This window comes from Haliotis rubra, unplaced genomic scaffold (assembly GCF_003918875.1).
Source record: "Haliotis rubra isolate DU_JTF1 unplaced genomic scaffold, ASM391887v1 Scf1257, whole genome shotgun sequence".
Taxonomy (NCBI): Eukaryota; Metazoa; Mollusca; class Gastropoda; order Lepetellida; family Haliotidae; genus Haliotis; species Haliotis rubra.
Window position 1 is genome coordinate 177,438 of NW_025765178.1, and position 13,597 is coordinate 191,034.

Consider the following 13,597-nt stretch of genomic DNA (forward strand, 5'->3'; position numbering starts at 1 on the left):
AACTAAACATGCTGTAAAACCTAGTCCCTACATCTGTGTCTACAGAGGCGTGTTCGTGGCGGAGTGACAGCACCCGGTGTTATCCCGGGACCTGCAGGAACGAGTACGCCAGTAACTGTGCCTGCTCCAGCGGCGTCACAAGGAATCATTGTCAGACAAGTAAGTTGACACTTCGAGGCATCACAAATAAAACTAAACATGCTTTGCCTCTTGGTGAAGACCTTCTGTCACTTCTGATTTTCAGTGATACATTCATATAATTTTCAGTGATACTTTGCTTCTGGAGCATTTCTCATTTTACAGGATTGCAAGTAAATGGGTAAAAAGAGTAACCTTATCACTAACCTCGTTAAAACCTATCCATTGGCCTTTCGGCATTCATCTGAAGCATTTCAAACATAGGTTTGAAAAACATGTTATTCATTATACAAAGTTGCTGACGATGAGGCGGCTTCGCATTATTGACAGTTATTCATTATACAGTTGTAATGAGCGAAACCGTCTTACTGTTTAACATGATAATTAGCTAATACACCAAGCTATACATCTTTCTGATTAGACTTTGACGAAATAAAATGATGTCCATAATTTACGTTTGATCAACGGAATTATATTGCATTATTGCTTGGCGTATTGTTTGTACACGTACACTGTTCGTATATTTGTACACGTTTGTCACAGTAACAACGATGCCCACAATACACTCCAACCTCCTTCGACTGACCGCCAGCAACGGCGACACGACAGAGGCACCTCCCGACATCAACAGTGGTCCATCTCAGTCCACTAGCTGGTCAAACATCAACTCTCCATCCAGAATGTACTACAAGTTTACGGCAGAATACAAAATGGTACCTCCATCCAGACATGCCTTCATTGAAGACTTCCGTGTTGGAATTGTCAGTGGTGCTGCTACATTCAAACTAAAGAGAGGTGTGTGCGATAAAAGAGGTCACACTATGCATAATATAACATACTATGTATGCATTCAAAGTTGGAACGGATTTTCTACCGAGTTTGGTATAACATCGTTCATCTGACAGTACAAAGACATATCCTATTCGGTGGTTGATTTCTAAATGTAAGCGACAACACCATTCCACATCCATTAGAAACCACCGCTAAGAGCGGACTATCACATGAACATGTGTTTGAATCACTGTAAAAGGTCAGCATATCATGAATCATCCAACTGGTGATCTTGTGCTTCTTGTCCGTACATCATTATTCAATCACCTGACTGTGTTGTTGTTCCAAGGTGCAGGTGTTGTCTCCACTAAGGTCTATAACTGTGGAGGAGTCAGTCGAAGCAGCCCGGACACCGACCTGTACACCTGCGAAGGAAACCCATCAGGGGCGTCTGTACTCCCACTGCCCTTCCAACACAGAGATGTGTGAGTATGGGAAGAGGGGGAGAGGATGTGTGACTTTGGATGTAACAACGATTTCGTAAATGACGTTATACAGTTTAGACTGTGTCTAGCAGAATGGACGTTTGGGTAGTGTTGCTTTTCACCCTGACATTTGAGTACACCTATTTCATCACATTATTTTTTCACATAGTCTGGTACACGATACATACACTTTTGTTAATTTCAAATGTTGGCTTTCGTCTTAAGCTTGGAATCTGAATGTCCTAGGTTTCTATAAATATTTTGACATTATCATTTTCAGTATCGAATTCACTTATTCAGCAAGTAATGGAGGGTATGTGAAGGTCCGGAACAAGGAGAGTAACACACTGGCGACCTACTACTACAACAGTGCCACACAGACCCACACCTTTACTGTGTCCATAGACCTGGTGGATCCCTATCACTGTACTGGTACTACTGCCTGTGTTGGCAGCATGCTGACTGTTCCCGATGTTATCAAGACTGTAAGTATATGACCACAGTTATATTTCACACCCGATGTTGATGGTTGACAGGGAGAATGATTCCATGACTTCTTTCAGCCCACAATGAACCTCCGCTGGAGTGGCTGGTCAGATGCTGAAGCAGGAGTCGACCACTTTGTGAGGGACGTGTATGAACTCCACGCTGTTGGGGATGTACTCAGAGCTAAGCGTCGTGTTAAGACTACAACGTTGACAAGCTCCACGGTGAGATATTCATTGCTGTAGTTGCAATATTTAAATCAATTTCAAAACAAGGGTGATTAATCGCAAACAAATAGTAGTGTCATGTGGATGCATGCATGTGGCAGCTTTGTAGTGCATGTGTGTGTGCGTTATGTGTGAGCGTGCGCGTGCGGGTGTTACCTCCATACATTCGGGTGATAATAAATAGAAATGATAAGTGCGACTCCTTGAATCGGCTACAAATAACAGGAACATCGTTCAAAGTACATCAATGCATTGAAAAGGTGGAATGTGACCTTTTCTCTTGTTAGCAGATGTATGTATTGTTGACATATGTACATGTTCCAGACGTCCAACAGCTACACACTGACTACGGCGGGAGTGTACTCTGTTGTCCTATCCGTCTATGACAAGGGAGGTAATCACAGAAGTACTAGAAGAATATTGATATACGATGGTACTTCGACTGTAACAACACAAGCAAAAACATCCCTCAGTGTGACAACAGCATCATCAGCAACATCAGAGTGGCAATCTACGTCACCATCAGTGACAGTAGACTGGACCAACAGATACATCAACACAGTCCACCACAACAACAAGTGGCTCCTTGGCGTGGCTTCTGTTGGTGACATCAGCTCGGACTATGATGATATAGAGGGTGACAGAAGTGTGGCTGCCATCATCAATGTTCAGGGTTGGCACAATATACAAGCTTGTTTACACAGAATGGAAATACGTTGCGGAATCAAACGACACATAGTTCATCAATCACACAATGTGTCAAACATTTGTCTCGCATACAATATTCATGATGCATGTACGCTAGTTCAAACATGTCACTTATGATTGTCATATAGAAGAATACATAATCGCTTTGTTTGCCACTTTTTACGCTGAAACCTAATCTGTTTCCCCCCTTCTGGTAAATGAGGATGTTCTTCATATTAACAGGTGTAACACAATTCTTGACGTCATACAAAGTCGACCACCAAGGAGGGTCGTCCATCAACAGTCCACCAGCTGATAACCTGTTCACCAGTCAAGGTCTGAATCAGTCACAGACCATAACACCCTCGCTAGTGGACGGGGACACTGTACGCTTCTGGATCCGAGCCTATGACATCAGACCCGAATACCTTGAAGAACATGTGACAGTCCACATCGACACATCACCTCCAGTCATGGAGAACCTTTGGCTAAACAGAAGCGGCAGCCTCATCATCAGTATACATCGAGTGGAGGAACTTCAGGATGTAATGTAAGAACGTTTATTGTGATTTTGCCATTTGGCAATTCAGTGGGGTTTTTTATCTTCATCTTTCAAACGTCACAGCTCGACTGCAAACACGATTATATATTAAAGTTTGAACATTGTGTGAAATGAAATTTCAGGAATATAATGTATTCACGAATATAAATCCGAAAACATGTGACACGCTTTATCAGGCATATCTATATCTGATTGAATAGAATGGAGTTTCATCTGCACGATGAACACAGTGGAGTGGAAACGGTGGAATGGAGAATCACAGAAAAACGGCAAGATGAAGATATCGCTCTAGCTGTCCATGGCATCTCAGTTCAAAGTTATCGTGTATGTCATTGTTTGCTCTTAGTATCAATAAGTTAGGTTGTGAATGGTACAGTGACATCAGAAACAAACATGACCCTTACCTATAACCTTCTTGTTTTAAGCTACTGAATCTCAATACAAAGTAATGATTATGATGAAATTAACTTTATATATCAAATGTGATGTTTCAATGAACGAATGATTCCAGACCCTGGCCAACTGCAACACCATGCACGATGCAAGGGATGGAAACTGTTATTGTACTCCAGCTGGCACATGTTATCATTCCAACTACCAAGTGAAACCAGCCCTGGCAGACATAAGGGACGTCAAGTTGGCTGAAGGAAAGGAATACTGGTTTCAAGTCACAGCTACAAATCATGCTAAGCTAAAATGTGAACAGAAAGTAAAGGTAAATGGCTACATTGGTTTTTGTATGTGATATCACCTATGTCGAAGAACTGAGTTACCGTCTAAACCATCAACGAATCAACTCCTAATTGTCAAAAAAGGACGTTTGCGTTGTTTTGAAAAGAAACATCAATGGACAGACCCATTACCTTGTAGCACATTGACAGAGTTAAGAAATGAAATTGCATGATATTTTAACACAGAGCAATAAACCAAGGTAAGCATTAATTAACCTTTGATCGGAAAAGCTTTCACTCAGAGGTTCGAGCAAGTATGTCCAGTGTGTTTGTACAATCCAATTTGGTTACTCAATTCAATGTTACGCATTAGAATTTAAACTAACAATAGTAATAATACCTATGTCAGATCAAGGTGAATGCAAGTCCCCTTCAATCTGGCTTTGTCTACGATGGTGAGTCTGGACAACCGGAAGTGGACTACCAGGACAGTCTACAGCTCCACGCCCACTGGGAAGGATTCTTTGACAGAGAGAGTGCAATTGCCTTTTACCAGTACACTTTCGGACCAAGATGTTTACAGGGACACGAGTTTGACCTTAATAGCACCAAAAACGTTAGTGTTTCATTGTTCTTTGTGGTGAATATGTCTGTGTGTTGGTTAATGCCACACCCAGCAATATCCCAGCTCTATGAAGGCTGTCTGCAAATAATCGAGCTTTGACCAGACAATACAGTGATTGTCATCATGACCATCGATCAACGCAATTGGGATACATGCATAAACCATGTCAATTAGTCTGACCTTCCGATCCCCTTAATCGCCTCTTACGACAAGCATGAGTCGCTAAGAAGATTTCGCTCTTCAGAGTACATTTCCGTTGGTATCAAGTGTAATGCTAAAACACAGGTTTGCTTTTACATATCCACTATCATGGTACATAAAGGTGTATGTACTATGGTGTTACTCTTCTGATGGCAGATGGAATCAACACGCACTACTGAAGCCACATGGACAGCGCCGTCTTGTGGAATGTTTTACATAACTGTGGTCGCCTATAATGGAGCTCAGCAGAGAAGCGATGTCGTTTGTTCAGATGGAGTGGAGACGTGCAAACCCTCTCCTTTTACCGGTATTTTTTTACCTGAATTTTCGCTAAACTGAGAATGGCTAACCGTTACTGTACATTTCAATTGTTCAAGCCATCATAATCGAAATAGACAATGCATAGATAATATGCTGGATGTTTTCGAAAAATCTGATGTACAGGTTAACATAACATAAAAGTCAGAATCCATAAGGGGTATGTATATAAAGATCAATGTTGCAAAAATCTGTTTAAACTGCTAAAACACTTTGTTCTCCAGAAAGAGCATTTCTAGAGTTGATATTTCGTGAAAAATATAAATACTTTCATGAGACATGTGAACAACAGATGAAGAGACACGTTCACTAAAATACTGGCATGCTACGATATGTATATATGTGGTGTTACAAAGGAAACGTTAACTAACTAGAATTTACAAATAGGGCCTGTAAGTAGGGCGCGGCACTACGCTAGAACTTAATACTTCAGGTGACAGACAACGTTTGTCTCCTGGTTGTCAGTTGACTGTAAGGAACCGATAATCCTTTTGGGACTAAAAGTAATTCGATCTAACCATTCCCAAATCAGCCAACTGTTACCACTGTCAACAACTTGGACAGCCAAGCATGGTTTTACACTATGTCCGGTCAAGTAAAGTCACATTTGGCGGTCATGCAATTTGCCAATTGGAACCAAAACTGGTTCTTGAAGATACGCCTGTCACCGAAACTCTGGTACATGGGCCCCGTCTCGGATATTGCAAGTTGGCACACGCAAAGGGAGCCGGGAACCAGATGCCAAATTTAATACTTTCTAAGTATTGTTCATTACGATTAATCTAAGGTAGAAAACAAACGACGGTGTCGGCGACCTAAATTAAGAATCCTCGCACAGGGCTAACTGACGCACTGCTGTCTATTGACGTCACTGCCATTGTGACGTAAATCAAAAAGTGCACATTATCGTCTGATAAAGTACTGTCGGCGCCTTTGATCTTTCATCGAAGCATCTTAGATTATATCTTATCCAGCCCCTAATGTGTGTTTTATTGCTGCCAAAACCTGCCAATCTATTCATTCTAAACGTGAGTGTTATGTGTATGCACAGGCATATGTATGTAATACCTAATCAAGCTTTATAATTTAATTGCTTATGTTCATTATAACATTTTTCGTTTTATACAATAATGTTTTATCTTTGTGTACATTTTACAGAACTTAATCTCTCATAATTCCTTACAGGAGTGGCTTAATCTTCTATTGATTTTTTGTATTGTATCTATATTGTATTGTATCTATATTGTATTGAGGTGAGACTTTCATAAACAATCTATCTGTCTGTCTACAATGTGCACGTAACGTCAATCGTGGAATAGTTAAAACCAGATACGAACTTTAACAATAACATTCATTTATCTTGATTGATTGTTAATTAATAGGGTCGGCTCTAGAGTAGAGGTATAATATGTCTTTTGTCAGCAGTATGAATATCATCAGTAATAATATATCCCCGCGTCAGACATCTGATCGATTCTTTTATCAGACAGTAATTGATTGGTCATTAGGCCTGGTAATAGGAATATAATGTCATATTGCACATGAAACAATCAAGTTCTGATATCAAAACATCTTCGTACAGGAAACCTTGTCCTGATTGTATCGGTTACTGCGTCCGCTGTGGTTATAGTTGCTGTCATTGTCATTGGAGTAGTTGTCTGGAAGAGGAAACAAAGGTACTATATTTTCCTGAAATAACCTGTCTATTATGCATTATCGATATGAACACCCAATTCAGTGAACATGATGTACCACTGGTTAAAACTTAAAGGAATATCAGTTACCGTCATTATACTTAAATCTAAATAAATCTAAGAAAACAGTTGAAACAGTATATGTATTTTGAGAAATCAGCTTCATAAATGAGACAATATATATACCAACACATTTCTAGAACATTTAAAACATGGCCAGTGTTTTGACACTGTTTCTAACAAGCTAGAGGGGCGCTGGGTAGTCCAGTGGTTAAAGCGTTCGCTCGTCACGCCGAAGAACCAGGTTCGATTCCCGGCATGGGTACAGTGTGTGAGGCCAATTTCTGGTGTCCCCCGCCGTGATATTGCTGGAATATTGTCACAAGCTGCGTAAAACCATACTCACTCACTCTAACAAGGTAAAACATGTTCAGGATCTCAATGCAGAAGTGATGAGGAAAACAAGATATCTCGGGTGTCTTTCAGGTTATTTCTGAAATGTATTCTGTACCAAATGAATTGACCCGATTATTGATTAATGGACTGTAGTATTTGTTTGAGCGAGTCATTTGATTTTCATACATTGATGTTTATTTATTACAGAGATCAGCCGAAGATCTCAGATCAAGCTGTACGCTACAACACAGGGTCATATGAAAACGTTAAACCTGCAAAGACAAAACCTGAAGACAACAATCGTCAGTTCGATGACATGACGTATGACAAGCTTGATGTCAACTTACGCGATAGAGGCCCTGATGAAGAACCATACTGTTCCATACAGACTCGTCGATCGGACGAAACAAACACATATGAATGTATTGATAGCATTTGCGAAACTCCACAAGTTATGTCCAGCATGACATCGAGTGGCATACGTGAAGAACATTGAATACCGGATTACGGCCACAAACATAACTCACATGCATATACCTTTTAAAGAAATATACAAATCTATAGTTTCAACAAATACCTGCGAAGACCCGGGTTTGGAAATCATCTTCAGCAGTCCATGCATGTCGTAAAGGAGGACTGACAGTTCGGGTAGTCTAACTTATTTACCTGGTTGATCATCTTCAGCAGTCCATGCATGTCGTAAAAGAGGACTGACAGTTCGGGTAGTCTAACTTATTTACCTGGTTGATCATCTTCAGCAGTCCATGCATGTCGTAAAAGAGGACTGACAGTTCGGGTAGTCAAACTTATTTACCTGGTTGATCATCTTCAGCAGTCCATGCATGTCGTAAAAGAGGACTGACAGTTCGGGTAGTCAAACTTATTTACCTGGTTGATCGATGCCCATGGTGCCAGTGACTGGACTACCGTCATATAGCTAGAATCTTGCTGGGTGCTGCGTTAGATAACAAAGATGCACGAAACAACAAAGAAAACAATTGTTAAAGGAACATTGTCACTGCGAGGATATAGACCTAGCATCCTCCAGCAAACACAGGACTGTACATGTGAGGGGAACGACTCAAGTTCCGCAAGTCCAAAATTTGCAAAAGGGAATGTGACAAGCAATTACATATAACCTTTTTCCTGTTTGATTTAATAGAATTATCTCGCCTTTGACAAGATTGGAAAAATCATTTTGCAGAAAAGTGGTCCTGGGTATTTGTCAGTATTCGAACCTTTTAACTCCTGATGCCAAATTCAAATTGTCAAACATTCCTGAACATAATTTGACCTTACAGAGCTCGAATTGTCAGCAACAAATGTTTTGTTATTTTTTTCGAAACATACCCAACCCCTCTATTAATATGCCTCGAAAATAAAAAAAATATAATCACAGCCATTTTCACACCTTTCTGGTTATTGTTGGAACGTGATGCTCAGCTATCATATGACATTGTTTTACTTTGAATTACTTAAGTAATGATGTGAATACTGACATTTAGATTGAAACATGCACCATGTTACACAAATGTATGCGTTGTAAATTTATATTTTTCGTATTTATCACGTTATGGTTGTGCTTCATTTCACTACTATCTATTGACTAAAATATGGAACATGTTCTATATACTTGACAAATATATATTTCAGGATTTTATAATTTCGCACATCAAATAATAATTCAGTTATTGAAACCGTCCGACTCCGATGATTGATGAGATGAGAGTGTGACTGTACACTTTGCAATTTATCTGCAGTTGGAGATGTGTTTTTCGGAGTGCCATTGTGCTTCAACTACCATTACATCCCATACAATTGTCACATGTTGCCTAATATGTGCAAATCAATAAAATAATAATGTGAGTGCAGATTCATTGATAATTTTAATACAGTACGTTAGTGCAACTAAATCACAAAAACAAAATGTAGACATCTTGATCGTCATTAAATAGTTACATATTTTATGCCAAATTATGATACCATATATATATATATTCTTTCACAACTGTTGGTTTTGTTTCGTTCGTTTGGAGATATTAAAGTGTTTTGTACTGTCTGAATATTCAAGACTTGTTTCTGGTCATGATGTTTAAGCATCGATAGAGAGGCATGGGAACAGAGGGTCTTATCATTGGTCTACCCTGGGTTAAGGCCGTCGCTCAGGAGCACCACTATTGCTATGTGATCACATGGCACATATGTTTGTTTTGTAAATATGTATACTGACACACATTGAAAACCGCAAAACCAAATTCAAATGAGGAAAACTTAACAAACAACAATACTTGGATGAAAATTGTTCTACAAATATGTTGAGAATTTCATTGTGCTTCATTTTCATAAAAAATGATTGCAAGAGTTCCGCCAGTATGGCTGACACGTCACGCGTCACACACAGACCTCCCTTATGTCCGTCAGTAGCGAGCGTGACCTCCCTGAGCCTGTACACATGCACGGAGTCGACATGGCATGGATTCGCACAAACGTCGAACAGATGCTTGGGGGATGTTCTGCCACTACTGTTGTAAAGCCAGGGTCAACTCAGCGACGTTGTTTGGCTGACGTTGACGTTGCCATTGATGAATCCGGCGACCAAGCTCATGTTCATGTTGCTGCCTGTAGACGCATTGTCTGCCATCTGCAAATGGCACACAGAACCTGGACCCATTGAAAAACACCCACTGGTTGGAGATTCATGGTGGTTGGAGGCTATGTTGCTGTGCAAACAGGAGTCTGTTGACTCGATGACGTTGCGTAATGACGTTTCCCGATATGGCCCCTTAGTGCCACAGCCTGCAGACGTCAAATGACTGTCATGGCGCAGATGTGGCGTCCTTTACGTCCTACGGTGTTTCGAGGTGAGTTTGCTGCTGTCTGAAAGCGGTTTCTTTGGTGAACTCGTCGGATGTGCCGGTCTGGACGTGCCGTCGTGACCGGAGTTTGTCCTGGTAAGGGACAGTCACGGACGCTTCCAGTTTGCTGATGACGATTTTGGAGTCTGTTGATGGTGGATGGGCTCACTCCGAAGTGGTTGGTGACCTCATTTTGTGATGTTCCCACCTACAGCATCCCGATAGCTTGTTCCCTCTGCTGTTCACTGAGCCGTGACATTGTGTGACTGCTAGTGAAACGGTTGAACCATAGTGCCTTTTATGCGTCCAAAACCTGGCTTTGCATGTGTATGTCATGATAATCATGCACCCCAACAGGTCCAAGGAATATGCCAGAGTTGTGTTTTCATGAACTGTACCCATGCCAGAAACACGAAAAGGGTTCGAACCCAAATGTGCATATGGTTTTATTCGGCAACCTCACATCACTATATTTTCGTGTGGTAAATGAAATTGCTTCACAAAACTTTGTTAGAAATTGCCAAAATGGGTTTTGCGTTTTCAATGTGTGTCAGTATATATCAGTTTAGTCTCACCTTTCCCTACAAAGAAAGTCAGACATCCAGATCACTCTGCCACCAAACAGGTAGTCCAGAACACGAACTGCTGAAGTAAATGTCATGGCTCCGATGGCCAATGCTATGCTCATATAATACACAATGCCTTTGAGGTGCTTCATTTTCGTGTGCTCGAGTCCTGGATGAGAATGAAACCCCACAAAGTACTGGAATGTTTTTGCTTCGCCTTACTGAATGTGATCCCAAATATAACATCATCGTTGTATCTCAAGTAAGTCACTGGATTGTCTGGTCCAGAAGCTAATACTTACAGACCGCCGTCATAGAGCTGCAATATTAATGGGTGCAGAGTTAAACAAACAAACATGTGTTCATAATATGGTCAGAATTGAACAATTGACTCTACTATTTGTGGATGTGGAAAGGGTTTTGTCGCTTTTATTTACTTTTGACCACTTACTACCAGCCATTGTATATTCACCATCAGGAATGTGAGTAGACTAACGTACAGACGCTTTGGCATTTTGTGACTCTCCATAAGGGACGTAACTCTACCAGTCATCACTCAACGTTTATCTATCCTTCAGGATCTGTGGTAGGGTTCACGCCAGGCGTCTCCTGCCTTATTAATCAAGCCTTAAGAAAACTTGCTAAACGGCATTTCCAGACATGCACATTTGAAAAGGCTATTCATGTTTTTTCATCCAAAAATACATTCACTGAATGAGATATACATTCCGCACAATATCCGAGAAGGGCATGATTTTATCGATGAACAGCGGTCACAGTCTTTGAGCTGTGTGTTGCACCGCAAGTCATCGGGCACATGTGCATGTATTTTCACGGCATGGAATACATGCACATTTTCCTTGGCTATAGCAGTGTTAAGGAAGGAAAACCAGTGCGATACAGGCTAAGACGTCTACCACAGTGATTTAGATTCACACGCACTGTGTTGACAAGCCGGAATCAAACACTGGACGCGTCTTGGGTGTCAGACGGCTGGTGTCAGTTCGCTGCAATTGCATTTCAACCAAATTAGTATTCATTTAAATTATCATTTCCTACTACATCTATGCCAGTACGTACGTATGATTGGATGAATAAACGCCAGAACATATCATGTTTTTACCAAGGAAGAAGACATAAACATGTCATAAGATAACCTGCAGAGTCACCGTGAGTCACCACTTCTCCTGAAAAGTGATTGTGGGGCTGTACACTTACTGCACCTTCACATAACACTATGTATACTAATGCAATAAAGTAACTGTGCATTATGCCAATTTGTAATGCAAAAAGATAACAACAAGGTTTGTAGTGTTTTCTTTAATCACTGTTTAACTGTTGACAGGATAATATCGAAATCCCTATGATTTGACAGTAGGCATTGTGACACGCCCTTAAAGAGATGTGGTGTCAAAAGTGTCAAATCCAGTATCATGTGTGTCCACCATTGGCGTTGATGCAGGCTTGACAACGACGACGTTTAGATGACACTAAGCGATTGAAGAAAACTTTGGGAATGTGGTTCCATGACTGAACCAACGCTTGTCCCAATTCAGCTACGTCAATGGCTGATTCTGGGATTGTCGTAAACGTCGCTCAGTTTCATCCCAAGCGTGCTCCATAAGAGACAGGTCCGGAAAAACAGCTGGCTAGGGGAGCTCTGTAATGTTCTGCTGTCTCAGGAAATCTGTTACAACACGAGCGACATGGCATTATGTCTCTGTCCTTGAATGAACGGCTGCAACTGTTGATGTTGAACAACGCATGCGTCAGCATACCATTGACCTCTGAGCACCCTTGCCCTGCCACCTGAGCTGTCCCTATGAAATCTGGACTCGTCAGTGAAAGAAACAACATCCCAAACTTGTCTCCTGTACCTTAGAAGTTTTTCCCCCAGGCAAGACGTGTAAAATTGGACGTATTGCAGGCCGTCGGTACCGGAGGCTGTGCTCCCTCAGTCGGTTCCGTACAGTCCTGGAACTGATTGGACGTAACCCAGGAATGATCTAAGCTGTCAAACTTGCAGTTTGGAATCGATTCCTTAGATGGGTCAGCCGAATGTAGTTGTCTTGCTGACACGACGGTCCGAAACAACTCTCTCGTATTCCCGTTATGTTGAAAACGTCTCCACAGAGATGGGATCGTGTTTCGATGGACACCAAAATGGCTGGCCAATTCATTTTGGGGCATTCCGTCTCAAGCAAAACCACGGCGCTTTCTGTGGCATGACGTGCACGCAGTTTAGGTTGAAGTTAACGTGTTTTCCATAGCGTTAGAGAGCCTAGAGAATAATCAACCGTTCTTCAATTTATAATATCATGTGAATACGTGATATCAAATTTCATGCAAAGTGCTTTGCTAAATGTTTATTTAGGGTCATATTTGTAACTTTTCAAATAACTTTATTTTATGCAATTTTATGCTATGCACAGTTACATTTCCCCGTGAGTATATAATATAATCAGCGACGCTTGTACATAACTAGAATCAGAGTCCTCCCCCGCTGCAGTTGACGTCGATCCGGCCTGCCATATTCGAATTACAACGCTTCTCTGGAATTTAGTCTGTCGAACCATGTGTTCGTGGCCAGTATGCAATGGTTTGTTGGTTTTATATTGACGTTTACAAAGGGTTGGCAATTAATCTTTTTTGAATTTCAATAGCACTTGCGTTTCTTTTATATGCATTACAGATATGTCTGACCAGCATAGGTGTCTTGGACGCTAGGCATAGAATGACTGACATGGAGTGTCAAATTTGTCTTCCTTGACATCCAAAGTATTCGTTGTTACTCATGCTGGAAACTTTCGATCGAAGACAGTTACCTAGCTGTAAATGATTTTTGTTTGCTTTTCCAGAGTGTGTGCGTTGAACACGATTACTCTTATCGGCCTGCTCGCATTGCATTTGTCAAC

General features: G+C 41.0%; 1 protein-coding gene across 4 annotated transcripts in view; it reads left to right on the plus strand.

Annotated features, from left to right (window-relative positions):
• LOC124266448 overlaps positions 1-13,569 on the plus strand; it is a 39,708-nt gene extending 26,139 nt beyond the window's left edge. For 3 of the 4 annotated variants that reach the window (XM_046701242.1, XM_046701241.1, XM_046701240.1), the window contains 13 exons: positions 46-159; positions 682-933; positions 1,259-1,394; positions 1,675-1,879; positions 1,958-2,104; positions 2,432-2,780; positions 3,038-3,344; positions 3,557-3,680; positions 3,868-4,071; positions 4,437-4,643; positions 5,010-5,160; positions 6,754-6,847; positions 7,469-8,244. In XM_046701242.1, coding sequence (XP_046557198.1) covers positions 46-159; positions 682-933; positions 1,259-1,394; positions 1,675-1,879; positions 1,958-2,104; positions 2,432-2,780; positions 3,038-3,344; positions 3,557-3,680; positions 3,868-4,071; positions 4,437-4,643; positions 5,010-5,160; positions 6,754-6,847; positions 7,469-7,757 — 2,579 coding nt within the window. In that variant the 3' untranslated portion in view covers positions 7,758-8,244. Of the gene's footprint in view, positions 1-45; positions 160-681; positions 934-1,258; positions 1,395-1,674; positions 1,880-1,957; positions 2,105-2,431; positions 2,781-3,037; positions 3,345-3,556; positions 3,681-3,867; positions 4,072-4,436; positions 4,644-5,009; positions 5,161-6,753; positions 6,848-7,468; positions 8,245-13,540 lie in introns of those variants that run through there. The other variant, XM_046701243.1, reaches the window with a different exon arrangement.
• The last annotated feature ends 28 nt before the right edge of the window (positions 13,570-13,597 follow it).